The following is a 27114-nucleotide window of genomic DNA, read 5'->3' on the forward strand; positions in this document are numbered from 1 at the left end:
CTCTCTCCTGCACACAGGTCTGTCGCCATCCCCAATCAGGTTCATCCAGCATTACCCCAGACTTCTACTCCTGTTCTCTCGTATGCATAATTATCACAAACCACAAGGGACAGGAAAATCTGGGATGGAGTATTTCAGTGAGGAAGGGAGGCTGAATAAGCTCAGGTTGACTTCTCTGGAGCAGAGAAGGTTTTGGAAGTGGGGGACGGACCTGATAGAGGGATGTAAAATTATGAGGGGCAAGGACAGGGTGAATTGAAACCAGCTGTTCCCCTTAATTGAAGGGGCAATAACAAGGGCAGACAGGTGGACCACAGCAGTTCAAGGAGGCAGCTCACCAGCACCTTCTCAAGGGGCAACTAGGGATGGGTAATGGGACACCCACATCCCACAAATGAATAAAAAATGGTCATAATTTTGAAGTGAAAGCCAGAAGGTTGAGGGGGAATTTGAGGAAAACTTTTCTCACCCAGAGGGTGGTGGGGTTCTGGAATGCACGGCCTGGGAGGGGAGTTGAGGTGGGAAACCTCACAACCTTTAAAGAGGTTGCAGGGTCTTAACATTCAAGGTTAGTAGTACAGACTTGATGGGTCAAAGGGCCTTTTCTGTACTGTATGATTCTAAGACTTTATGATTTGTTGGCCTGGAGAAAAGCAATAGAAAGCAAAGACATCTCTCTCTCTCCACTCTGCCTTTCATTCTCTCCCCCCCTCCCTTCATTCAGTTAGGAGGGTCACAACTGAAGTGAAGTTGGTCAGTTACAGTCTGATTCCAAACAGAAGACTGGAAGAAGCAATTCTTCCAAACGTGATGCTGATCTGACACAAGAAACATAGATGTTCAATCAGAGGCCATCAGTCATCTCTGCAACCCAGCAGCGTGCAGACAATGAAAGAGCTGTGCTGGTGTAGGTTAACACAACCCTGAAGGAACCACCTTCAGGGTCCAACATCAGGCTTGCTCATTTCACCTGTCAAATCCAAACACAGAGGTATGTGATGTGTTACACAGCTAGACAACTTTGTTCAGCACAAACAAACAAACAAAGCAACAAATACTTGGCTCTTAAATAACACGAACCCGTACAGTATTTATTCATGTTGAGTCACACATCTCAGTGACAGCACTTTCCAGCAATCCCCTGTTCTGAAAGCCAGTCGTTGCTGTTATGATAGTGAAGGAGGCAGCACATCAAGGTCCCACAGTTGTCAGTGGGACAGGGACTGTGCCAACTTGTAAAGAGTGATGTGGACCGAATTGGATAGCTGTTTCAAAGAGCAGGTGCAGAACAATGGGCTGAATGGCCTCCATCTGAACGGTTTGATCCTATCCATGGTGTTAAACATTCCATTAAAAATCCTATAATTTTTGAGCAGTATTAAATCTCTTCTTAACCCTCATGCATAATTCCAAGCAAAACAATCCTAGCTTTCCCAGTCTCTCCATGTTAACTGTTAATAGTTCGCACTGCTGTCTCTCAGCGTCAGGGGCCTGGGTTCGACTCCACCCTCAGGCAACTGTCTATGTGGAGTTTGCATATTCTCTGCATGGATTTCCTTCGGGTGCTCCAGTTTCCTCCCACAGTCCAAAGATGGGCAGGGTAGGGGTGGATTGACCATGGGAAGTTGCCCAATAGTGACCAGGGATGTGCAGGCTGGTGGGTTAGCCATGGGAAATGCAGGGTTATAGGGGAGGGGGTGATGCTCTTTGGAGGGTTAGTATTGGCCAAATGGCCTGCTTCCGCGCTGTAGGCATTCTATGATCCCTGATAAACATTCTTGTGAACCTCCCCTGTAGGTCTCCCTCCCGAAGATAGAGTCTGCAGTCTTGCAGAAGAGGTTCACTCGGCTGATATTGGAGATGGCAGGACTGCCCCATGGGAAGAGCATTGGCTGGACTCGTATTCACTGGAGTTTAGAAAAATGAGAGTGGATTTGATTGAAACTTCTAAAATTCCAGAAGGTCTGGACAGACTAGATGTCGGGAGAATGTTTTCCCTGGTTGTGTGGAGTCTAGAACAAAAGGTCACATTCTCAATTATAGAATCCCTACAGTGCGGAAGCAGGCCATTCAGCCCACCCTGACCCACTCCTCTACCCCATCTATGTCACCTTGCATGCCCACAACTAACTCACCTAGCCTGCGCATCCTTGTACACCAAGGGCAATTTCCTATGGCCAATCCACCCTAACCTGCACACCTTTGGACTGTGGAAAGAAACCCACACAGGCACGGGGAAAATGTGCAAACTCCACACAGACAGTCACCCGAGGGTGGAATCGAACTTGGGTCCCTGGTGCTGTGAGGCAGCAGTGTTAACCACTGAGCCACCATGCTGCCAATTTAGCACTGAGATGAGGAAACATTTCATAGCATAGTAAATTTGTACAATTCTCTACCACTGTGGAGGGTAGATCACTGTGTACTCAAGAAGGAGATTGATACATGATCAGATATTCAAGGCATCGAGAGACACTGAGAGAAAGCAGGAAAATGGTGTTGAGGGTGAGCTATGATCACATTAGCAGATTCGAAGGGCTGAATGGCCTATTCCTGCTCCTAGTTTCTATATGCCCTCTCCAAGGCTGGGACCTCCTGCCCGAAGTACATTGTCCTACTAAAACCAACACAGTCAGTTGTGAAGAGATGGGCATTGCAGATATCTCGGTCTTTGTATAGCGAGGTCAGAAAGCAAATCTACCTCAACACCCCCCGACCAGATGAACCCAGCACTCCATCAGATTACCGCCCCAAATCCTGCATTGACATAATCAAAACAAGTCTGAAATGGCCAAGAGAACATTTTTCTGATCCCAGACTGTGCTGTCGTTGCTGGAAGGAGTGTTTGAGATGAAGTGTATCGTGATGGAGTCCTGACAGAATAAATCAGTCACTTTACTTTGTAGTGGGCTATTCCCACAGTCTGAAAGTGCTTTTGATCATGAAGCCAGTTTAAAGGGGAGAACCAAACACTTGTAATCTGTCTTGCTTGCGAAACGCTCTGGTAGTGATTAAACATGCTTGAAAACTTAATGTAAAGCAAAATTCATACCCACCTCTGGCAAATGCCCCTGAACTTTGTCATGTTTGACTACTCTGAAATGGTTTCTGTACAGACAGGGCCAGCTGTGGGGGAGGCTGAGCCTGGTCAAGGTGCTGCTGTCATCTTCTCTCAGCACAAGAAACCCCGACACCTGCCTACACCCATAAGACAAGGGCAGGTAAGAGTCAAAGCATTCAGCCCATTGAGTCTGCTCCACCATCCAATGAGATCAGGGCTGATCTGATAATCCCCAACTCCCACTTTCCTGCCTTTCCCCCCTTAACCCTTATTTCCCAAATGATTAAAATTCTGTCCAACCCAGCCTCGAATATACCCCATCCCCGACAGCCCTCTGGGGTAAAGAACTCCTCAGATTCACTGCTCTATGAGAGAAGAAATTCCTCTTTAGCTCTGTCTTAAACAGACAGTCCCTTACCCTGAGATGATGCCCCTCTGGACCTAGACTCTCCCACAGGGAGAAATACCCTCTCAACATCTACCCTGTCAAACCCCTTAGAAAACCAATGTTTCAATAAGATTGCTGAGACTCCAACGAGAATAGACCCAACCTCCTCAATCTCTTCACATGAGAAAACCGGCTGAGTGATTCTTCTTTGGGCTATTCCAATGCTCAAATTCTTTCATCAAGTGGACCAAAACTGTCCACGGTATTCCTGCTGTGGTCTGACTGGTGTCTTGTATAACTTCAGTAAAGCCTCCCTGCCCTGTATAATCCATTCCCTTTTTAAATTAAGGCCATTTGCCTTGCCTGAACATGGGGGGGGGGCGAGCTTTATGAGATTCATGTTTGTCCACTTTCTGGTTTAACTCAAAGAGTCTCCTGTAATTAGTAAGATACAGTTTACTGCATGATGGCGACTTGCTTCAGGTTACATTGACAGATAGACATTGTCATAGAGACTTGGAGAAAGGGTTCAGAAAAGATTTACAAGGATGTTGCCAGGGTTGGAGGGTTTGAGCTACAGGGAGAGGTTGGACAGGCTGGGCCTGTTTTCCTGGAGTGTCAGAGTCTGAGGGGTAACTTTATAGAGTTTACAAAATTATGAGGGGCATGGATAGAGTAAACAGAAAAGATCTTTCCCTGGGGTGGGGATGTCCAGAACTAGAGGGCATAGGTTTACAGTGAGAGGGGAAATATTTAAAAGGGACCTAAGGGGCAATTTTCTCATGCAGAGGGTGGTGTATGGAATGAGCTGCCAGAGGGAGTGGTGGAGGCTGGTACATTTATATCATTTAAAAGGCACCTGGATGGGAATATGAATAGAGGGGAATATGGGCCAACTGCTGGCAAATGGGACTAGATTAGATTAGGATATCTGATCGACATGAACGAGTTGAATTGAAAAGTCTGTTCCCAAACTCTACATCTCTATGACTCTATGACCTGCTGTTGGGTTTCACTGCTTCATAACCTCAAGCTTTTCAGATGTCATCATGTCATGATAATGGTGGTACCTCCATAGAGTACAATCCCTATAGTCTGGAAAAAGGCCATTCAGCCCAACAGGTCCACACCGACTCTCTGAAGATCATCCCACCCAGACTCACCCCCTGACCCTAACTGTGCAATCCTGCATTTCCCACGGCCAATCCACCCTAACCTGCACATCTCTGGACTGTGGGAGGAGGCCGGAGCAAACTCGCACAGACAGAGGGAGAATGTGCAAACTCCATACAGACTGTCACCCAAGGCTGGAATCAGACCCAACTCCCTGGTGCTTTGAGATATCAGTGCCACCTATGGCACTCCTTGGTATTAACCTTTGTAGGCAGAGATGCATTAGAAGGTGCTCTCCTTTCAACAACTGAGCAGCCGGACCCTGTATCTAACAAAATCAGAAACTCAGTTAATATATCTGACAGGTCTTGCATCCACTGGTGCTGCACTCCCTCAATACTCCCAGAACAGGCAATTGTCAGCTTGGACTCTCTGCTTTCAGGGTGTGAATCTTCTGTTGACAGATGTGGATTACTTACAGTGTTGAAACAGGCCCTTCGGCCCAACAAATCCACACCTACCCGCCGAAGCGCACCCACCTAGACCCATTCCCCTACACCTAACACTGCGCGGCCAATCTGCCATAACCTGCACATCTTTGGACTGTGGGAGGAAACCAGAGCACCCGGAGGAAACCCACGCAGACACGGGGAGAACGTGCAAACTCCACACAGTCAATCGCCTGAGGTGGGAATTGAACCCGGGTCACTGGCGCTGTGAGGCAGCAGTGCTAACCACTGTGCCACCATGCCGCCCACCGATTGAATTGAGTTGAAGTAGCTTAATTGTCACATATACACAAATGAGTGCAGTGCCACTTATAGCGGCATCTTAGGTACAAAGGTACCTCGGCAGAATTTCTCCAGTCACAAAATCATAGAAAATAAAGAAATAAAAATTTGAGCATTGCAGAAATAAAAGGTTCAGAACAAGAGACTTCCAACCCAGACTGCACCGGTACCTAGGAGAAAGAGAGGACTGCAGATGCTGGAGATCAGAGCTGAAAATGTGGTGCTGGAAAAACACAGCAGGCCAGGCAGCATCCGAGGAGCAGGAGAATTGACATTTCGGGCATAAGCCCTTCTTCGGGAATGAGGCTGGTGTGCCAAGCAGGCTGAGATAAAAGGTAAGTGGGATGGAATTTGGGGGAAGGGCGCTGGGAATATGATAAGTGGAAGGAGGTGAGGGTGAGGGTGATAGGCCAGAGAGGGGGTGGGGGCGGAGAGGTCGGGAAGAAGATTGCAGGTCAAGAGGACGGTGCTGAATCCGGGGGGTGGGACTAGGATGAGGAAGGTGGAGAAATACCTCCTCCGATGCTGCCTGGCCTGCTGTGTTTTTCCAGCACCACATCCTGCACCGGTACCTAGCCTCCAGTCCGCACCAGGACTTGGCTCCAGTCCACACCGGGACTTGGCTCCAGTCCACACCGGGACTAGGCTCCAGTCCACACCGGGACTTGGCTCCAGTCCGCACCGGGACTAGGCTCCACTGAGCCATTGTGGACAAGTTCGTCATTAACTTGGAAGTGTGAGCCCTTTAACATGGTGGACAGATAAATGTCATGCGATATGTTGACAGCTAGTCCTTAGTCTAATTTCACTTAGTGGTCAGTTACCGATAGTCCCCTTATCCATAACATGTCTGTTCATTTGATAGTTATCAGTGTAAACTCCAACAGAATTGTCCAATCGCTCAGAGAGCACACCATCATTAAGCCTGACATTATCACTTGGGGCTGCACAGAGAAACTTCTAAGCCTGATTAATAACTGTACATACACAGGGCACTCTGTCTCTGCGGACTGGCTGTGCTCCAGATCACTCTGTGTGAGTTACGATCCAATTTAATGAGAACCCGAGTGGATGTTCCATTTCTGCTCCAGTGTAAAAGGGCAGCTTTGTGCCTCTTGGTTAGCTGCTGTGTTCAGATCCCACGCCAAGAGCCTTAAGCATAAATCTAGCCAGACCTCTCCTAATGCCGTGCTGAGGCAGTATCCTGCTCCAAGACCCTGTAACGTATCCAAGGTTGCCCTTGACTGATTGTACCTGTACCCCTGAACAAAAGTGATCCCTGTCGACTTGACTGCGGCTTGCTGACAACAGGAGAAACGTCCTGGCATTGTGTTGGCACAGCACGACAGAACGGTGATAAGCCTGGGTCTCTGACTGGAGGGGCAGAGAGGAATAAGGTAAAACAGGTGTGCTGTGAGCATTGGAGGTGTAGGCTGAGAGCGAGTGAGCACTGTAACAGTGAGTAAAGGAGCTGGACGGACAGCCTGGTCCAGTCCACGTGCCCCTAGGTGCACAGTGTCCTTCCTGCAGTGTTACAATGAGAGTAATCAGGGTAGCCTGAGATGCAGCATTGAAGGGGATCAGAAATGTACTGTGAGGGTTCTCTGAGACTGGCACATATTGAATGCCAATGTCTGTGAACACGGGGTGCATGTAGCCGGTGCTCACAAACCATACCCAGAGATATCAATGCCTGTCGTCTAATGTGAATGTTCTTTGGAGTTACAGTGCGCTGGATTTGCCAGGTTCCCGTTCTGGTTTCCATGACGAGATTTCTCAACATTGACCTTGTTTGGTTCATCAGGTAAAACAGGAATCTGAACATTAATAACGTGAGTTGGGCCATTAACGAGGTGTTTAAACAAGAAACCATCCCTCTTAATTGGCAACATGCCTCCTGAGAAACTTGTTAACCTACTTATCAAAAGCAGAGGAGCTGATCCTGATGTCGAGATGGCCTTATCTTAAACTTCCTTCTGTCACTAATCTCACTCCATCCCATCTCAATCAGGCCGAATGGCCTGATTCCACCCCATGGCTCCAGAAATACTGCCAAGTTAATCATTAAACTCCTTCATACACACAAACCTAAAATACTCATGCCATTTGTTTAAAATCCAGATTCTAAAATAAATGCTATTAATACTGTCTATTAGTACTGTCTATTAGTACTGTCTATTAGTACTGTCTATGCACAAAGGGAGCAAAGCCCTTGTACTAACTCTCACTGTGTCTCAGGTTGAATTCCTTGTTGCTCCGAACTCAAAGTGCCACACTGTCCAGCTAACTTCCATTTGTCAAATGAACAAGTTAAAATGCTGATTAGAGACCAGGCCCGTGATGAAATTAGATCTTATTTTAATTGAACAACGGCCACTGTGTCAAAATCAATTTTATGGAGAGGGTTTTTATCTTGCTTTTCCAAACAAAATCAATTCAGGGTGAACATGTTTTCACATGGTGAATAGCTTTTGATGGATTTCAAATATATTTCATTTGAAATCCTCCTCTTAATTACCACTTCAAAAGAAAATTAGCAAACTGTTTGCCCCATCTCTAAATACTAAATGAAATGTATATCTATACATGTATAAAAATAGCGCTCCTAATACAAATCTTGTCTTGTCTATATGCTAATTGCAGCATTGCAGTTCAAATAAAGCACGAAGTAAAATGAATTATTTACAATATAAAGACTAACTCACCACCAACAGAAAATAACATAATTACACAAGTCAGGATACTTGCTATCTCTGCTTAACTTTAGCAATCGCACTTTAAGAAGTACCAAAGGAAAGCCGAGAATTTCATCCCGATCCCGGCAAAAGAGTTACAACCTTCTCCACAGTCAACAATCTTTACACAGAGAGTTGTGAATGTATGGAGTGCGTGACCAGCAGTGATGGTGGAAGCAGAGTCATTAGGGACACTTAAGTGACTACTGGACATGCACTTGGATAGCAGTGAGTTGAGGGGTGTGGAGGATAAGTTATTGTATTTTACATTAGGATTAAACTTCAGCACAACATCATAGGCCAAAGGGCCTGTTCTGTGTTGTACTTTTCTATGTTCTATGTTCTAATCTACCTGAACAGAGAAGCAATTGAGCTCTGACTGACTTGCACACAAGCACGGCCCTGAAGAAGAGAAGTCTCCTCCCACAGTCCAAACAATGTGCAGACCAGCTGGATCGGCCATGGGAAATGCAGGGTTACTGGGATGGGGTGGGTCTGGATGGGACGCTCTTCGGAGGGGTGGCGTGGACTCAATGGGCCGAATGGTCTGCTTCCACTGGCCTGTAGGAAACTGAAGCTCTATGAAACTTGGCCTTTGCAACATAATGTTATGTTTCCAATATACAATTGATATGATGTTCTCCTGAAAGGACAAATTGACAGGCCAGTCAAAGAGAGAGAGAGAGAGAGAGAGACAGAGAAGTCCCACAAGTTCTGCTTTTGTCCTTCATGGTTTCAGCTGTTGATTACAGGCGACAGAGAGAAATTTATTTTTAATTCATTCATGGAATATGGACGTCACAGACTAGGCCAGAATTTATTGCTCATCCCTAGTTACCCATCGTGCAGTCAAGAGATAACTTCACTGCAGTGGGTCTGGAGTTACATGTAGGACAGACTGGTTAAGGATGGCAGATTTCCTTTCCTAAAGAATATGAGTGAACCAGACAGGACTTTCCCCCAACAATCAGCAACAGGGTCATCATTAGACTCTTTAATTCCAGTTGAGAATGTGTTATAGGAAAAACACAGCAGGTCAGGAGCATCCAAGGACCAGTCCACATCTACCGTATTGGGATTTGAACCCAGCTCCTCAGAACACTACCTGGGCCTCTGGATCAACCGTGTAGTGATAATAGCATTAGGCAGAAGCTAATGACACAAAACTAGCTGAAGGTGAGTGTTGTGACCAACCCACAGAAACCCAAACATACAAACAGAGAGCAGGAATCGTCAGTAGTGTTTCTCCCAGAGGCCCACTGAAGATGTTATCTAGCAGGGTGACGAAATGTCTGGAAATGAACCTTCCAGCTCAGCGAGCAAACCTACATATTCGAAGCCCATCTACCTACACAATCCCATCATCATCCACGTGCTTATCCAAGGATTGTTTAAATCTCTCTAACATGGCTGTGTTCACTACATTGGCAGGTACGACATTCCACGCCCTTACCACTCTCTGAGTGAAGAACTTGCCTCTGACATCTGTCCTAAATCTATCACCCCTCAATTTGTAGCTATGCCCCCTCGTATAAGTTGATGTCACCATCCTTGGAAAAGGTCTTTCACTGTCTACCCTATCTAATTCTCTGATCATCTTGTATGTCTTTTATCAACTCCCCCCTTAGTCTTCTTCTTTCGAATGAGAATAGACCCAAGTCTCTCAGCCTTTCCTCACAAGACCTTCTCCCCAGACCAGGCAACATCCTGGTAAACCTCCTCTGCACCTTTTCCAATGCTTCCACATCCTTCCTGCAATGGGGCGACCAGAACTGGACACAATACTCCAAGTGTGGCAGCACCAGCGTTTTGTATCATTGCAGCATGATGTTATGGCTCCGGAACTTAATCCCTCTTCCAATGAAGCCTACCACACTGTATGCCTTCTTAACAGCACTATCAACCTGGGTGGCAACTTTCAGGGATCTATGTACATGGACTCCAAGATCTCTCTGCACATCCACCACCAAGAATCTTTCCATTGACCCAGTATTCTGCCTTCCTGTTATTCTTCCAAAGTGCATCACCTCACATTTAGCTGCATTGAACTCCATTTGCCACCTCTCAGCCCAATTCTGCAGTTTATCCAAGTCCCCCTGCAACCTGTAACATTCTTCCACACTGTCCACTACTCCACCGACTTTAATGTCATCTGCAAACTTACTAAACCAATGATATGATTGGGTTAGTGCTCAGGTTTGGGTTAGTGCTCAGGTTTGGGTTAGTGCTCAGGTGATGGTTAGGGTTAGGGTTAGGGCTTGGGTGATGGTTAGGGTTAGGGTTAGGGCTCGGGTGATGGTTAGGGTTAGGGTTAGGGTTCAGGTTTGGGTTAGAGGTAGGGCTCAGGTTATGATTGGGGTGAGGTTAGGGTTACAATTTGAGTGAGGGTTAGGCTTAAGAAGGATGTGGAAGCTCAACCAGTCAGTATGCTGAAGACTGAAGTAGCTATGTACCTTAATATTAAAAATATCAACAGTCAGGGGTTAGAGCAGGAAAATGGTGTTTCGCTAGAAGATTAACCAATATCTCACTGAATGTCAGAGTGGTCTCGAAGGGTTCCTATTCTTTCTGCTTTCATGAGGAATGCATTTGGAACAAATTGTGATTGGGTTATAGACTTCACTAAAGATGTCATTGACTGAACAAATGAATGGTTTTATTATCACGTGTATTTTACAGAGAAAAGCTTCCACTGAACCCCCGATTCCATTGCCATTTTGAATAAGTTAAAGAAAGCAAATAGTTTGGTGAATGGAAATGTAAATGGAGAACGATATACCAGGGAATCCTTCTTTAGCCAAAATCAGAGCGACCCCACTCCCACTACCCCCATTCCCCGACAATACCACAATGAGGGCTAGCCCTTCACAGACACAGCTACCTTTCCACCATTTGTTAGATAATGTTGGCTGATAATGTTTGATGAAATTCCCAAGAGTACTCCACCTCTGCCTTTCACAAACTCTACCCAGAGGCCTACTTTGTAAATGACCACCCAATGAAGCCCAGTCAACTGGAGAGAGCCAATCAGAGCAGGAGGCTGCCCGTGACACTGGGAATCCGGGTCTTCTTTGGGTCAATTGCTTCTTCTCTCCAGTCAAGTTAAATGCCGCCAATCACATTTGTGAGATCGGGAATATTACGTGTGTGTTTTGTTTTGCTGCTCAAGTCAACCTGAAACAATGAACCCTTGGGCTGTTGTGCCAAGCATTCTCCTGGAAGATATGTGCGTGCATGCATGATGTTTGAATGCCTTCTCTCTTCTTACAGAACACAGTACCTACTGCAACAACAATAACCTGCATTTATATTGTACCTTTAACATAGTAAAGCAACTCAAGAGAGCCATTATCAGACAAGGTTTGGCCATGAGAGGTGACAAGAACAGAGAGGCTGAGGGAGGGAATTGCAGGACATCGGACCCAGGCAGATCAATAAAATCAGGGATTGCCAAAAAACAAGAATTTATTTTGTATTCATTCAGAGGCTGAGGGCATCACTGGCTAGGCCGGGCTTTATTTTCTATCCCTAATTACCCAGAGGGCAGCTAAGATCCAACCCCATTGCTGTGGGTCTGGAGTCACTTGTTGGTCAGACCAGGTAAGGATGCTAAACTTTTAATTCCAGACTTTTAAAAAGTTCAATTCAAATTGCACTATTTGCCATGGGATTTGTACCCAGGTCCCCAGAACATTATCTGGGTCTCTGGATTGACAGACCAGCGATATTACCACGAGGGTCCCGAGACAAGAATGGGAAAAGCACAAAAATTACAAACTGCAGGGTTGGACAGCATGATAGGAAGAGAGAGGATCGATTTATCTTTAAAAGTCAAGGCACTGGGGCAGAATGTAGATCGGGGAGTGATGAGGGAGTGAGAATGAGATGGAGTGAGCCAGGATTTGAACAGTAGCGTTGAAGATATGCTGAGGTTTGAGCCAGTTGGTAGGTGAGTAGAGGTTTGGCAGGGGGTGTAGTGGAATGGTTGCTGCTGGAGGTAACTTAGAAATGAAACAAAGGGAGTTTTCAACAGCGATTGGGCTGAGGCCAGGTTAGAGGCAGGGTGACACTGCCGAGTCAGACATCAGGCACTTACTCGGAACCCGGTTGATTGCTTTCAGTGGTCGGAGGACACGCACGGTCCGGATTGCAGACAGGCTGACATTCTGCAGGTCCAGCGAGTACTCCACTATCCTGTGAGAGACAAAGACAAGACACAACATGAGGGACCACAAAGTGGAGAGGTTCTTTGACAGCCAAGAGTTGCATTTGTGTTGCACCTCTCACAACCACGGGACTTTCCCCAACCCCACCCTGATACTGCAGACACGGTCACTGACACAGGATGCACTTTTTCTACACAGCAGGATCCCACAAACAGTAATGCAATAAAGGGGTAAAAACTGAAAGTGCTGGAGAAACTCAGCAGCTTGGGGAGTGTCTGTGGAGAGAGAGAGAGAGAGACAGACAGAGACAACATTAATGTGTCTGGTCCCATTTGACTTTTCTTCAGAGAGGAGAAAGTGAGGACTGCAGATGCTGGAGATCAGAGCTGAAAATGTGTTGCTGGAAAAGCACAGCAGGTCAGGCAGCATCCAAGGAGCAGGAGAGTCGACATTTCGGGCATGAGCCCTTCATCATTCCTGAAGAAGGGCTCATGCTCGAAACGTCGACTTTTCTTCAGAGACCTTCCTTCAAAAAGTAATTAGACTCGGAGTGTTCACCCCACTTCTCTTTCTCCAGATGCTGGCAGACCTGTTGAGTTTCTCCAGGATTACCTGTGTTTATTTTCGATCTCCAGCAGACACAGTATTTTGCTTTTTAATTTAATGCAATGAAGAGTTTGCAGTGCGCTGCCTAAAATTGTTTAAACAATAACGTTGTACCATTTTACCCTTTACACATCCCACCCTGAGCTCAATTTCTGGCAGGTACTGGGTGTGATTGCATTTCAAATCTGTCTCTATACCAAAATGAAATAGCATCTAGAAAACTAGCCCATTTAGACCTCCACAACTCCTTCTCAAGTCAAAAACACCCTGAATTGTCCCCTGAACTCCCTGCTTCAACCAGCATCGACAGTAACACACCCTAAATCTGAGCTGAGGTTTCCAAAACTCTGGGCCATAACCTCTCCCTTTCAATGGACTCACAAGCTCTCAAATGGAAACAACAATGTGGCCCCTTTAACTCCTTGCTGGATATAGTGAGCCAGGTCAAACTGCCTGGTCTTTGAAGCGTTTGTGTCTTTTTGACAAACCTTGGGGAAAGAGCAGTGCTTTTGTCCAAACAGCCTCTCCCTGGTCTCTCGCTTGCAGTCCACCTCCTTCCCTCACTGCCCTGGAATAGCAGCAATATCCATGTGGCAAAACAGGGTCACAGTGGGAAACAGTTTGGCTATTGTGCTCTTTCCTGACGAAGGGCTTATGCCCGAAACGTTGACTCTCCTGCTCCTCGGATGCTGCCTGACCTGCTGTGCTTTACCAGCGCCACACTCTTGACTCTAACTCCTACAAGTCAGCTTCCACCCACCACCTCCCTGTCCCCCACCAAAAAAAATGTAAACCCCACCTGAAGCTGCCTCCAGTTTCCAATGCAGTAATATTACAAAAAGGCTATGAATAGGCCATTCGGCCCTTCAAGCCTGCTCCACCATTCAATATGATCATGGCTGATTCTCTACACTACATTCCCTCCATAAATCTTTGATGCCTTTAAAATATAAAAAAAAGAATCAATCTCATTCTTGAAGGTAATCAGTGGCCTGACTTCCACAGCTTTTTGCATAGAGAATTCCACAGGTTCACTCCACCGTGAGTGAAGTAATCTTCCTCATTTCACTCCCTAACCAAGGAAGATGTCCTGTTGGTATCTGGTCTGTCCAACCCTGTTGATACAATTCGATCAGATGCTCTCTCGTTCTTCTAAACACTGGGCAAGCCAAACTAATCGCTCCTCAGAGGACAGTACTGCCGTCCCCAGAACCAGCTCGAGGGAACCAAGGCACGTTCAATAGAAGGACTACAAACACTCAGACACTTCCTCACTGAGCGTAGGGTCAATGGAACTCCAGAGTCAGGGATTATTACAAAAGTAACCTCTAGGACTCTCTCTCTGTCTCATTAAATATAGTTTATTGCAGTGAGATTAATGGAGCTGGAGTCACTGACAGCACAGAAACAGACCCTTCGGCCCAACCAGTCCATGCCAGCCATAATCTCAAACTAAACTAGTCCCACCTGTCTGCTCCTGGCCCATATCCCTCCAAACCCTTTCCTATTCAAGTAATTATCCAAATATCTTTTAAATATTGAAACTGTACCAACATCCACCCTTCCTCTGGCAGTTCATCCCACACAGGAACCACTCCCTGTGTATAAAGGTTGCTCCCCTCCCCGTATCCTCTTTAAATCCCACCCCTCTTGTCTTAAAAATGTGGCCCTAGTTTTGATCTCCCCTCCCCTAGGGAAAAGAATTTGTCATTCACCTTATCTATGCCCCTCCTGGTTTTATAAAGCTCTACAAGGTCACCCCTCAACCTCCAGTGAAAAAGACCCAGCCTTTCCATTCTATTTTTATATCTCAAACCCTCCATTCCTGACAACATCTTGACAAACCTTTTCTGAACTCTCTCCAACTTAACAATAAGGAGAAAGTGAGGACTGCAGATGCTCGGGGTCAGAGTCAAGAGTGTGATGCTGGAAAAGCACAGCCAGTCCGGCAGCATCAGAGGAGCAGGAGAACTGACATTTCAGGCAAAAGCCCTTCATCGGGAATTCCACTTAGTACTCCAGAAGAGGCCTCACCAATGTCCTGTACAACCTCAACATGACGTCCCAACTCCTATAATCAAAGATCTGAGTAATGATGTCAAGAATGCTAAATGCCTTCTTAACCAAAGGATTCCGTACCTGAACCTCTAGGTCTCTCTGTTGTACAACAGTACTCATTACCCTACCATTAATTAGATAAGTCCTGCCCTTGCGCGTTTTACCAAAATGCAGAACTTCACATTTATCTAAATTAAATCCATCAGCCATTCCTCGGGTCAATTGACCCAGGTGGCACAGGCAAGTTACACATCACCCTCCTTCCCATCAGAAATACCAGCCACCCCATTTCCAAATCCAGGCTGATCCTGGAGTTTTCAGTGTACATCCGTTATCCCATGTGAGCTATAGTTCAGACAGCGAACGGGCAACATGGAGATTCCTGTCGTAAATGGCTGGAAGGTGAAGGAATATAGCTGAAAATGTGTTGCTGGAAAAGCTCAGCAGGTCAGGCAGCATCCAAGGAACAGGAAGTTCGGCGTTTCGGGCATAAGCCCTTTCCTGATGAAGGGCTTATGCCCGAAATGTCGAATTTCCTGTTCCTTGGATGCTGCCTGACCTGCCACGCTTTTTCAGCAACACATTTTCAGCTCTGATCTCCAGCATCTGCAGACCTCACTTTCTCCTCCCAGTGAAGGAATATATCAGGTTCGGGTGAAGGAATATATTGGAGTGGTACGGTGGTTCAGTGGTTAGCACTGCTACATCACAGCACCAGGGACCAGGGTTTAATTCCACCCTCAGGGACTGTCTGTGTGGAGCTTGCACGTTCTCCCCGTGTCTGTCTGGGTTTCCTCCCACAGTCCAAAGATATGCAGGTCAGGTGAATTGGCCATGCTAAATTGCCCGTAGTGTAAGGTGCATTAGTCAGGGGTAAGTATAGGTTAGGGGGAATGGGTCTGGGCTACGCTCTGGAGGGTCGGTGTGGACCTGTTTTGCCAAAGAGCCTGTTTCCACACTGTTGGGAATCTCATCTAACAAAAAGGCTCCACGACATGAGAAATTTTCTTCAGAATCTAATTCAGGTGGACTGTTACCATCAGCCTAGCATTAAAACTTGTAAAACAAAAGGTTATCCCCATGTCATTAACAGAAAATAAATTACATACAAAGAAGGAACTAGATCAGACCATTCGGCCCATCGAGTCTGTTCCACCAAACAATAAGATCGTGACTGATCTAATTTTAACCTCAACTCTGCATTCCTGCCTGCCATCTGATAATCTTTCATCCCTTTGATCATCAAGAAATTACCTACCTTCAAAATACTTGAGTTGCTGCACCCTCTGCATATTATCTGAGGTACCGTCAGAGCAGTTTCTGTTGACCTCTATCAGGCAGACAGAACTATTTGAAAACCCGTAGGGGAGTGCAGTACAATCTCTGGGATCAGGAACCGGGGTGATGGCCGGATTACCACACGGTTTTGTGGGGCAACTTGCTGTGTGTAAATTGGTTGCTGCATTGGAAGAGTTGATGGGATTTTAAAAAAAACGCAGTCATTGGCAGCAGGACACTTTGGGATGTACTGAGGCAGTGAATGATGCGACAGAAATGAAAACTCTCTGTTTCTTAAAATGTACAAATTGCCCTGCCAGTAGGGCCAATCCGCCATAACCTGCACATCTTTGGACTGTGGGAGGAAATCGGAGCACCCGGAGGAAACCCACACAGACACGGGAAGAATGTGCAAACTCCACACAGGCAGTCGCCCGAGGCTGGAATCGAACCCAGTGTTCCTGGAGCAGTGAGGCAACAGTACTTACCGTAGACTCATAGAGTTATACAGCATGGAAACAGACCCTTCAGCCCAACTCATCTGTGCTGCCTAGTTAACACATTGTAGGAAAGCTGACTCTGTGATACCTCTGGGGATCAGCATTCTACTGTGGCTACCACTGAGATACAGATGGTGCATTATGAAAAGCATCAGTTTCATCCTGAAGCGCAATCTGCTGAGATTACTGTGTTTTATTTGACATGATGGGGCGTGTTGGTTGGGGGTTGGTGATGGGGCGTGTTGGATGGGGTGGTGTTGGTTGGGGTTGGGTGATGGGGAGTGTTGGATGGGGTGGTGTTGGTTGGGGGTGGGTGATGGGGAGTGTTGGATGGAGTGGTGTTGGGTGGTGGGGTGGGTGATGGGGAGTGTTGGGTAGGGGTGGGTGATGGGGAGTGTTGCATGGCAGGTGTTGGGTGGGGGTGGGTGATGGGGAGTGTTGGATGGGGTGGTGTTGGGTGGTGGGGTGGGTGATGGGGAGTGTTGGATGGGGTGGTGTTGAGTGGTGGGGTGGGTGATGGGGAGTGTTGGATGGGGTGGTTTTGGGTGGTGGAGTGGGTGATGGGGAATGTTGGATGGGGAGTGTTGGGTAGGGGTGGGTGATGGGCAGTGTTGCATGGCAGGTATTGGGTGGGGGTGGGTGATGGGGGGTGTTGGATGGGGTGGGTGATGGGGAGTGTTGGATTGGGTGGTGTTGGTTGGGGGTGGGTGATGGGGAGTGAAGGATGGGGTGGTGTTGGGTAGTGGGGTGCATGATGGGGACGGTTGGATGGGGTGGTGTTGGGTGGTGGGGTGGATGATGTGGAGTGTTGGATGGGGAGTGTTGGATGGGGAGTGTTGGATGGGGGTGGGTGATGGGGAGTGTTGGATGGGGTGGTGTTGGGTGGTGGGGTGGGTGATGGGGAGTGTTGGATGGGGTCGTGTTGGGTGGTGGGGTGGGTGATGGGGAGTGTTGGATGGGGTGGTGTTGGGTGGTAGGGTGGGTGATGTGGAGTGTTGGATGGGGAGTGTTGGATGGGGTGGGTGATGGGGAGTGTTGGATGGGGTGGTGTTGGGTGGTGGGGTGGGTGATGGGGAGTGTTGGATGGAGTGGTGTTGGGTGGTGGGGTGGATGATGGGGAGTGTTGGATGGGGTGGTGTTGGGTGGTAGGGTGGGCGATGGGGAGTGTTGTATGGGGAGTGTTGGGTAGGGGATGGATGATGGAGAGTATTGGGTGGGGGTTGGATGATGGGGAGTATTGGGTGGGGGTTGGATGATGGGGAATTTTGGGTGGGGGGGTGGGTGATGTGGACTGTTTTATGGGGAGTGGATATTGAAGAGGAAGGTGTTGGAGGCATTTAAACCACTGCCAGTCTCCCAGCATTTCCACAGCCATACAAATGAAATTCTTTTGATTTCAGGTCATGGAGTGACCCCTCGAGGGGAGTGAGCAGCAACAGAGTGACAGGAACCACAGGCATTTCCAACCAAGGGCACCTTCAGCCTGGAGCCTGAGCGGTGTAGTTAGCTCGTGGTTACAGTCCCTGATCTATCAGTCCCGTTCAGTTCTCTGAAAAGGCTGGTTATCCCAAGGTTAGGAGACTGCGAACAATGGCCATTCTGCCAGTAAACCCACACTGAATTGGTCAGAGGGAAACACCCCAGTCAAGAGGTGAATAGATGATTGCATAGATAAAATTAATAGGCAAGGGTATGGGGGAAGGCGATTGGTACTAGGTAACGAGCCGGTGTAGACAAGATGGGCTGACTGGTCTCCTTCAGCTCTGCAACAAATTCTGTGGTTCTGTGAGGAGGGCGCTAAGGGGTTAACAAAGTGAGGTAGCAGCAATGCTAGAGTGCAGCAAGGGACTGCAAGGCCATAACAAACAGGAACGCCATTCGGCCCCTCGATCCTGCTCTGCCATTCAATACAATCATGGCTCACCCAACACTCCTCACGTCTACTTTCCTGTCCTTTCCCTGTAACCCGTGATTCCCCGACTGATCAAGAATCGATCTCAGCCTTAAATATACACGAGGCCTCTGCCCCCCCAGCTCTCTCTGTGACAAGGAGTTCCAAAGACTCTGAACAGAAGAGATTCCTCCTCAGCTCGGTCTTAAATTGGTGCCCCTTTATTCTGAGACTGTGCCCTCTGCTCCGAGCCTCCCCCCTGATGGGAAACAACCTCTCAGCATCCACCCCGTCAAACCCCTTCAGACTCCGAGATGTTTCAACGGGATCACCTCCCATTCTTCGAAACTCCAGGGAGTAGAGACCCAGCCTGTTTAGCCTTTGCTCATAAGACAATCCCTCCATCCCGGGGACCATCCTACTGAGCATCCCTCCATCCCGGGGACCATCCTACTGAACCTCCTCTGGACTCCCTCCAATGAAACAACATCTTTCCTTAAATAAGGTGAGGGAGGGCTGGGGGTGGTGGTGCTAAAACTGCCCACAGTATTCCAGGTGTGCTCTCACCACCACCTTGTACAGTTGCAGTAAGACTTGCCCACTCTCATACTCCAACCACTTTGTAATAAAGACCAACATTCCACTTACCACCCTGTTACCTGCTAGTCTGCGTGCTAGCTTTCTGTGTTCTGTGTACAAGTATACAAACTGCAGCACAGTGGAACCACAGCACGATGGCTCAATGGTTAGCACTGCTGCCTCACAGCACCAGGGACCCGGGTTCAATTCCAGCCTCAGGTGACTGTCTGTGTGGAGTTTGCATGTTCTCCCCGTGTCTGTTTCAGGTGCTCCGGTTTCCTCCCACAATCCAAAGATGTGCAGGTTAGATGAATTGACCATGCTAAATTGTTAGGGGCATTAGTCAGATGGGTCTGGGTTACTCTTCAGAGGGTCAGTGTGCACTTGTTGGGCTGAATGGTCTGTTTCCACACAGTGGGGAAACTAATTTAATGAGGTAAAAACAATGACTGCAGATGCTGGAAACCAGATTCTGGATCAGTGGTGCTGGAAGAGCACAGCAGTTCAGGCAGCATCCAACGAGCAGCTGGAAAGTGTTAAAGGTAGAGAGCCTGAAGGGTGGAGAGATAAGCTAGAGGAGGGTGGAGGGTGGGGGTGGGGAGAGAGTAGCATAGAGTACAATGGGTGAGTGGGGGAGGGGATGAAGGTGATAGTCAGGTAGGAGAGGGTAGAGTGGATAGGTGGAAAAGGAGCTAGGCAGGTAGGACAAGTCCGGACAAGTCATGGGGACAGTGCTGAGCTGGAAGTTTGGAACTAGGGGAAGGGGAAATAAGGAAACTGTTGAAGTCCACATTGATGCCCTGGAGTTGAAGTGTTCTGAGGCGGAAGGTGAGGTGTTCTTCCTCCAGGCGTCGGGTGGTGAGGGAGCGGCGGTGAAGGAGGCCCAGGACCTCCATGTCCACGGCAGAGTGGGAGGGGGAGTTGAAATGTTGGGCCATGGGGCGGTGTGGTTGATTGGTGCGGGTATCTCGGAGATGTTCCCTAAAGCGCTCTGCTAGGAGGGGCCCAGTCTCCCCAATGTAGAGGAGACCGCATCGGGAGCAACGGACCCCAACCCCACCCCCACCCTCCTCTAGCTTATCTCTCCATGCTTCAGGCTCACTGCCTTTATTCCTGATGAAGGGCTTTTGCCTGAAACATCGATTTCGCTGCTCGTTGGATGCTGCCTGAACTGCTGTGCTCTTCCAGCACCACTGATCCAGAATCCGGAAACTAATTTAAGTCCACCCCCAAGTCTCAAATTCTGAATCTAATCCATCCTTTCTTCTGGCTAAATTGACAACAGTTGAGCCCAGGGGTCTGAGGCCAGAATGGGAAGGCCCCTGGGAGAGGTAAGGATGGTGCTTTGCACCAACCTCACCCAGGGGCCCAGCTCTCGGCTCGGTGCTTGAATCCTGCCTCAGTATCTGGGGGAGTTCAAAACTTCAATATAAAATACTCAGTAATGACACTGTCATCTGAAAAAAAGCTTTATAAAAGCAAAGTTCTGCAAAGGATAAATATCAGCAAATACTGGAGAAACTCAGCAGGTCTGGTAGCATCTGTGAAGACGGAAACAAAGTGGATGTTTCCACTTGCAGATGAACTGAAGGGGGGTGGAAAATAATTTTATTTACTGCTGTTGACGAAGAGGGAAGAGGAACGAGATGGTCAGGGAAATGGACGTACATGGAATAGTGTAGGTGGGATGGGCTTCAGGTTGGTATGACAGGGCCTCAGGTTAGTATGACAAGGCAGCACAACATCGAGGGCTGAAGGGCCTGTACTGCGCTGTAATGTTCTATGTTCTGTGTTCTATATGGTGAGGGTGCCTATAGGCAGAGGGGAGTGTTAATGGTGAAGAAGCGATACAGAAAGAGAGTAAGTGTTAATAGTAGAAAGTAGGTCAGCTGAAAGCAAACCAGAAACTGGAAGGGAAGGGACATAATCAAAATGATGGACAACGTTCTTGGTTTGAAGCTGATGTAATAAATAATGAGTCCTGAGGACAGTACAGTCATAGAGTTATAGAGATGTACAGCATGGAAACAGACCCTTCCATCCAACCCATCGATGCCGACCAGATATCCCAACCCAATCTAGTCCCACCTGCCAGCACTCAGCCCATATCCCTCCAAAGGGAAAGTGAGGATCAGTTCCTGCATCTTACTCTGGGATTTGCTGGAACACAGGGATAGAAATGATAGTGTGGGAGCAAGATGGGGTATTGGACTGAAACAGAGGGTTGGGATTACCCTTGTAGAGTGAGAGAAGGTTTTCTGTGAAGCAATCACACTGTCTACATGTGGTCTTGCCAAGGTAGAGGAGTACACTCGCTTGAAGGGGATACAAGTGAAGCACTGCTTCGGGTGTGCTTGGGGATTCAGACAGGGTGGAGGGAGGAGACTGAGCGATTATACCTTCAGCTGTTGGATGTGAAGCTAGCATGGGAAGGCGAGGTGGTGTTCGGAATGGACAAGGATATCATGGAGGGAATGGTCCCTGTGGAATGTTGCCACTGGAGAGGAGGGGAGGAAACATTTGGTGATGACATCCTGCTGGAGGATGATCTTTTGGATTTAGATGTTGTTCGGGTGGAAACTGACGACATGGCAAAGCCTGTCACTGTACTAGGTTCAACTGAATAGCCTATTGGGAATATTTCAGGGGGCAGTTAAACATCAACCACATTGCTGTGGGTCTGGAGTCACGTGTAGACCAGACCAGGTAAGGACAACAGATATCCTTCCATAAAGGGCGTTAGTCAACCAGATGGGATTTTGCAACAATTTTGAATCCCTACAGTGTGGAAGCAGGCCATTCAGCCCATCAAGTCCACACTGACCCTCCAAAGAGCATCCCATGCAGACCCACCCTATAACCCAGCATTTTCTCATGGCCAATCCACCTAACCTGCACATTTTTGGACTGTGGGAGGAAACTGGAGCACCCAGAGGAAACCCACACAGACACGGAGAGAATGTGCAAACTCCACACTTACAGTCATCCAAGGCTGGAATCAAACCTGGGTCCCTGGCGCTGTGAGACAGCAGTGCTAACCACTGAGCAGTCGGCAGTGGTTAGAAAGTGACCATGAGCTGAGCTTTTAATTCCAGTTTTGTAAATTCAGATTCCAGCATCTGCTATGGTGGGAGTGAGCACATTAGCCTGAGGTTCTGGATTACTAACCCAGTGATATTATCACTACCCCACCAGCTCTGCTTCCTGATGTTTCACAACTCAAGGCCTGATCTAGACAGTGATAGGGGGCTGGGCTACCCAGACTGATAGTTCTTGTTCTGACACTCACTTCCCCACCACTGTCTCACACCACACAGACTGAGCGTGAGGGAGAACTGCAATTCCTCTATTTACAGTTAACAGTGACAGGCTGCTCTGTTCTGGTCACGAATGAATCATCCACCTCTCTAATGCCAACTCCTATACGTGCTCAGTACACAGCGGCATCCAATCCATCTCAACTCAGTCTCTCTACCGTCTCTGCATTCCCTCTATCCTTGCAGATTTCTCATCTAACATTTCGGTCTAGCTCACCACTCGAAATGTTAAGGTCTCTCAGGGCAGCAGGTAGTATCCCTGCCTCTGAACCAGGAACACTGGGTTCGATTCCACCCTCGGGCAACTATCTGTGTGAATTTTGCACATTCTCCCAGTGTCTGCGTGGGTTTCCTTCGGGTGCTCTGGTTTCCTCCCGTGATCCAAAGATTTGCAGGTTAGGGTGGATTGACCGTGCTAAAATGCCCAAAGTGTCAAGAGGTGTGTAGGTTGGGTGGGTTAGCTATGAGAAATGCAGGGTTACGGAGATGTTAGGGGGTCTCGGTGGGATGCTCTTCAGAGGGGTGGTGTGGACTCGATGGGCCGAATGGTCTGTTTTCACACTGCAGGGAGTCTATGATTCTTATGAGTTCTGCTCCAGGGCTCAATGGCGAGGGAAGGTGGGTTTTTAACATAGCAAACAGCTTGAATATTGGCCTGTATTCTCTTCAGAACATGGCAGGTGGTAAGAATGGGTTTCCTGTTTGGTCATGTGATTGCCACAACCCCTGGCTAACTGTGCTCGCCGCTCCCCTGTGGTAAAGACCCCACGTTAGGCAGCATGAAGCATCCTCACTCTGAAGGAGAAACACCAAAACTATCATGTGAGCATCCACCAAATAATGCTCACCAGCTGCCACAGCCATCCTCTGGGCCAGTCATAACCTGGGCATTCTGAGTTGATCATTTACCACTCGGTCCTATCTGTTAGCATGAGGGCTCAGTTTTGTTTGCGAATCGTTGCATCTCGCAGTCCAAACCTCTCGCAACCTTCCATTTGCTTCAATCTCCATCACCTTCCGATCTCTGCTGATTAAGTTCCACTTGCCTACCTGCCTCTCCCTCTCTCACTGATACTGCTTCCATAAGCCTTTCCTGATGAAGGGCTTATGCCCGAAATGTCGATTCTCCTGCAGGTTGCCTGACCTGCTGTGGCTTTTCAGCGCCACACTCTCAACACTGCCTCCTTAATGTCTAATACACTCGAAGGAGAATGTTTAACCTCTGCTATAGTCTGACCCACCTCTAACGCTCCAACACTCTAATATCCCCTCCTAAAGCCCCATCCCCAATCTCTCTCCCCCTTATCCTGACTCTAGCCTGCACATTTATCTCTAAACCCTGCCTCCTTTCACATGGACACCCCAGTCATTGACTGTTTCGCGGTTTCTCCCTTAACTAAAAAATACAAATTTCAAAGCACCGTCAAATCTTTGAAAGCTTATGCAATCAGTTTAGGAAGTAGTTAGGATCTCTCTCTCTCTCTCTCTCTCTCTCAGAATGAACGTGGACCTTCTGCTCCCCATCGAGTCCCTTGTGAACTTGTTTAAATTGGGCTTCACGTGATATTTGACATCTGTTGCTTTTCATTCCCATGTTCCAGCCAAAAACACAGCTGGTGCCCAGGGTCAAAGAGCATGTAAATCACATGACCCTGCAGTTGCCCTCTGTGACAGAAACTTCAGTGAAAACGAAGAAGTACAAACACGGAACCTTCTTCACAGAGTTTTGCTTTTTTGATGCACATTGTTCCTCATGGGATTACCATCCATCTGGGTTTTAATTAGACCGTCTCATGGTGTCTATAAAACTATCTCCCGGTAGTTCCACTGTCATCCAGTAGATGGTCAGGAGGCATTAGTTACTGAGTGTTAGGATGACCTTACCTTGAGCCGTTAGCTGTGCCTCAGTGGATAGGACCTTGGAGGCAAAAGTTGTGTGTTTGTGTCAAAGATTCTAGCACAGACCTGAGGTCCTCTCTGCTCCCTGAGGTGGATATAATCGACTATTTTAAAGAAGAACATCTCTCATGTCATGCACCATCATTTATTCCTCTGAGAACCCATGACCACTTCCATCCAGAAGGACAAGGGCAGCAGATACATGCACCACCTGCAAGCTCCCCTCCCTCACCTGACATAGAAATATATCGCCGAACCTTCAGTCAAAATCCAGTAACTTACTCCCTAAGGCATTGTGGATGTCCCTATGTACCAAGGGATTTGGTTTTTTTGGAAAAGACAAGGCTGAGATGTGAACTAATTGAGGTCTTTGATGTCACGATAGGCTTGATGTCGAGGTGAAGTTTCTACTTGTGGGGATGGCCAAACCCAAGATCTGTGAACACAAGGTGATCCCTAAAAATTCCCTGGGGAGTTCAGGAGAAAGCTTTCCTTCCAGAGAGAGCACTGATCACTACCTACTGCTCCAGACAGTGATCAATGACTCACCGATACATTTACCTGGAAGCTGGAGAGATTGATGAGGGAGAAAGGATTTACTGACAAGGTTCCAGAGGAGTGGGAGGAGGTCTGGGTGCAAATTGAGCACCATGGGGGGATAGTATGGGTCCTATGGGAAACATGGCCTGCTGGGTGACTGGATCAAGTGGAATGCGGAATCCCAGATGACATCAGCCGTGGGTTTAGGGTGCGTCAAGCGTTACGCTGGTCAGTGTGGGCTGATTTCCACATTGTAGGGGATCTAATAGTTATGATGCACACATGAATAAAGTGAAGTATTTACAAGTGAGATTAAATTTTGATGTAAATCCACACCAACTTTGTATTTGGTGCAGTTGGAGCAGCAAGTTGTGGCAGTGCTGCAGAATCTCTGTTTAACCAGGGGTCTCTTTAAAATCCGCTCATAGATACAGCACTGCCACTTTCCAGCAGGTTTCACAAGTGAGAAACCTCTCCAGCTGCTGATTCGAATGTTTTGCATGTCTGCTGCTGATACGTGGGAAAAGTCAAAAGGAGACAGCGGAATTGGTGCCCAGTTCTGGTTACAACATCAGGAATGACTCAGTGTTGATAAAATCCCAAACCCTTGGTCATGATGGGCTGAATGGCCTATTTCTGCACTGTATAACACTGGGGTACAGCACTGGTGGGGAAGGGTCTGTCACTGTATAACACTGGGGTACAGCACTGGTGGGGAAGGGTCTGTCACTGTATAACACTGGGGTACAGCACTGGTGGGGAAGGGTCTGTCACTGTATAACACTGGGGTACAACACTGGTGGGGAAGGGTCTGTCACTGTATAACACTGGGGTACAGCACTGGTGGGGAAGGGTCTGTCACTGTATAACACTGGGGTACAGCACTGGTGGGGAAGGGTCTGTCACTGTATAACACTGGGGTTTAAGTACTGCTTCTCCATAATGTATCAGCGACAAGTTATATCAAACCATTAATTGCAACTGATTCCAGTTCCACACCTGCCCCGGTGAAATGAGATGATCCTTTGCACCTTCTCTTGCATTGAGCAGCTGGCTGTCAGGAAAGTTAAATTGTCCCAGTGATTGCCTCAATTATCTTTATTAATACTGCAGTTATTAAACACAACATGACACCTGCAAGACAGCATCTAACAGCTTGAGTCAGTCATAGGTTGCTTTAAAATGAGTGGGTCGTATAACCCTGTCACTGCCCCTCCTGAAGCTTGCCTGAATTTCATTGTAAGTAAATCACTGACGTTGAACAATCATGCTACATCCCGCTCTGCTCTCCTGCCTCTCTGCTCCTTCAAGCTCAGTCCAAGGCTATTTATTTCTCCGCTAAAGCCAGGCACTGTCTTAAGCAATCAGTATGTCTCAGGGCTGTTGCTTAGTAATGCTGGATAGTCCTGTCTAAATCAAGGCAGACTGACAAGAAATGTAGTAATGGTCCCTTTGGCTCAAAACTCGACTGTCAAGACGAGAGGAGAGGGAGAACGGAATTGAGACTGACATCTGGAGTGCTTGTTCTATATAATCTTCCAGAGATTGCAAAGTGATTTTCTAAGTGCACTTCCCAACATATAAACAGCCTGCACATTTGTTTCATCTCTCTTATTCTCCCAAAGTGTTGACCTTGCCTTGGAGTGTGGACTTATGGCGGACAGTCCTCAATCCAGCTCCCATGGGTGGGCTTGCCAACTCAAGGTGGGCATCTTCCTGAATCTTTCAACATGTGATCATCTGCCCACCCCTCCCCGCCCAGCACCCCCTCACCATTTGTCACCCAGCACTTCCACCCTCGTCACGCCCAGCACCCAATGGCCAATCATTGCCTTCAGATGGATGACCCTTGGCTAGTTTCTTTCCATATGGTCAATATTTCAAAAAATTGGATTCCCTACAGTGTGGAAACAGGCCATTTGGCATAACAAATCCACACCGACCCTCTGAAGAGTAACCCAACCAGACCCATTTCCCTCTGACTACAGCAGCTAACACTATGGGCAATTTCCCATGGCCATTCCATCCTAACCTGCACATCTCTAGACACTATGGGCAATTTCCCAAGGCTAATCCATCCTAACTTGCACATCCCTAGACACTATGGGCAATTTCCCATGACCAATCCATCCTAACTTGCATATCCCTAGACACTATGGGCAATTTCCCATGACCAATCCATCCTAACCTGC

The 27114-nt window shown here is 47.7% G+C and overlaps 1 protein-coding gene across 1 annotated transcript in view; it reads right to left on the reverse strand.

The window, feature by feature from the left end:
- The window catches only part of cacna1ia (calcium voltage-gated channel subunit alpha1 Ia), a 195013-nt gene that overhangs the window by 160882 nt on the left and 7017 nt on the right, over window positions 1-27114 (reverse strand). Inside the window, exon 3 of the mRNA XM_060849187.1 lies at window positions 12185-12282. Coding sequence (XP_060705170.1) covers window positions 12185-12282 — 98 coding nt within the window. The remainder of the gene's footprint in view (window positions 1-12184; window positions 12283-27114) is intronic.

Source organism: Hemiscyllium ocellatum, chromosome 33 (genome assembly GCF_020745735.1).
Source record: "Hemiscyllium ocellatum isolate sHemOce1 chromosome 33, sHemOce1.pat.X.cur, whole genome shotgun sequence".
Classification (NCBI taxonomy): Eukaryota; Metazoa; Chordata; class Chondrichthyes; order Orectolobiformes; family Hemiscylliidae; genus Hemiscyllium; species Hemiscyllium ocellatum.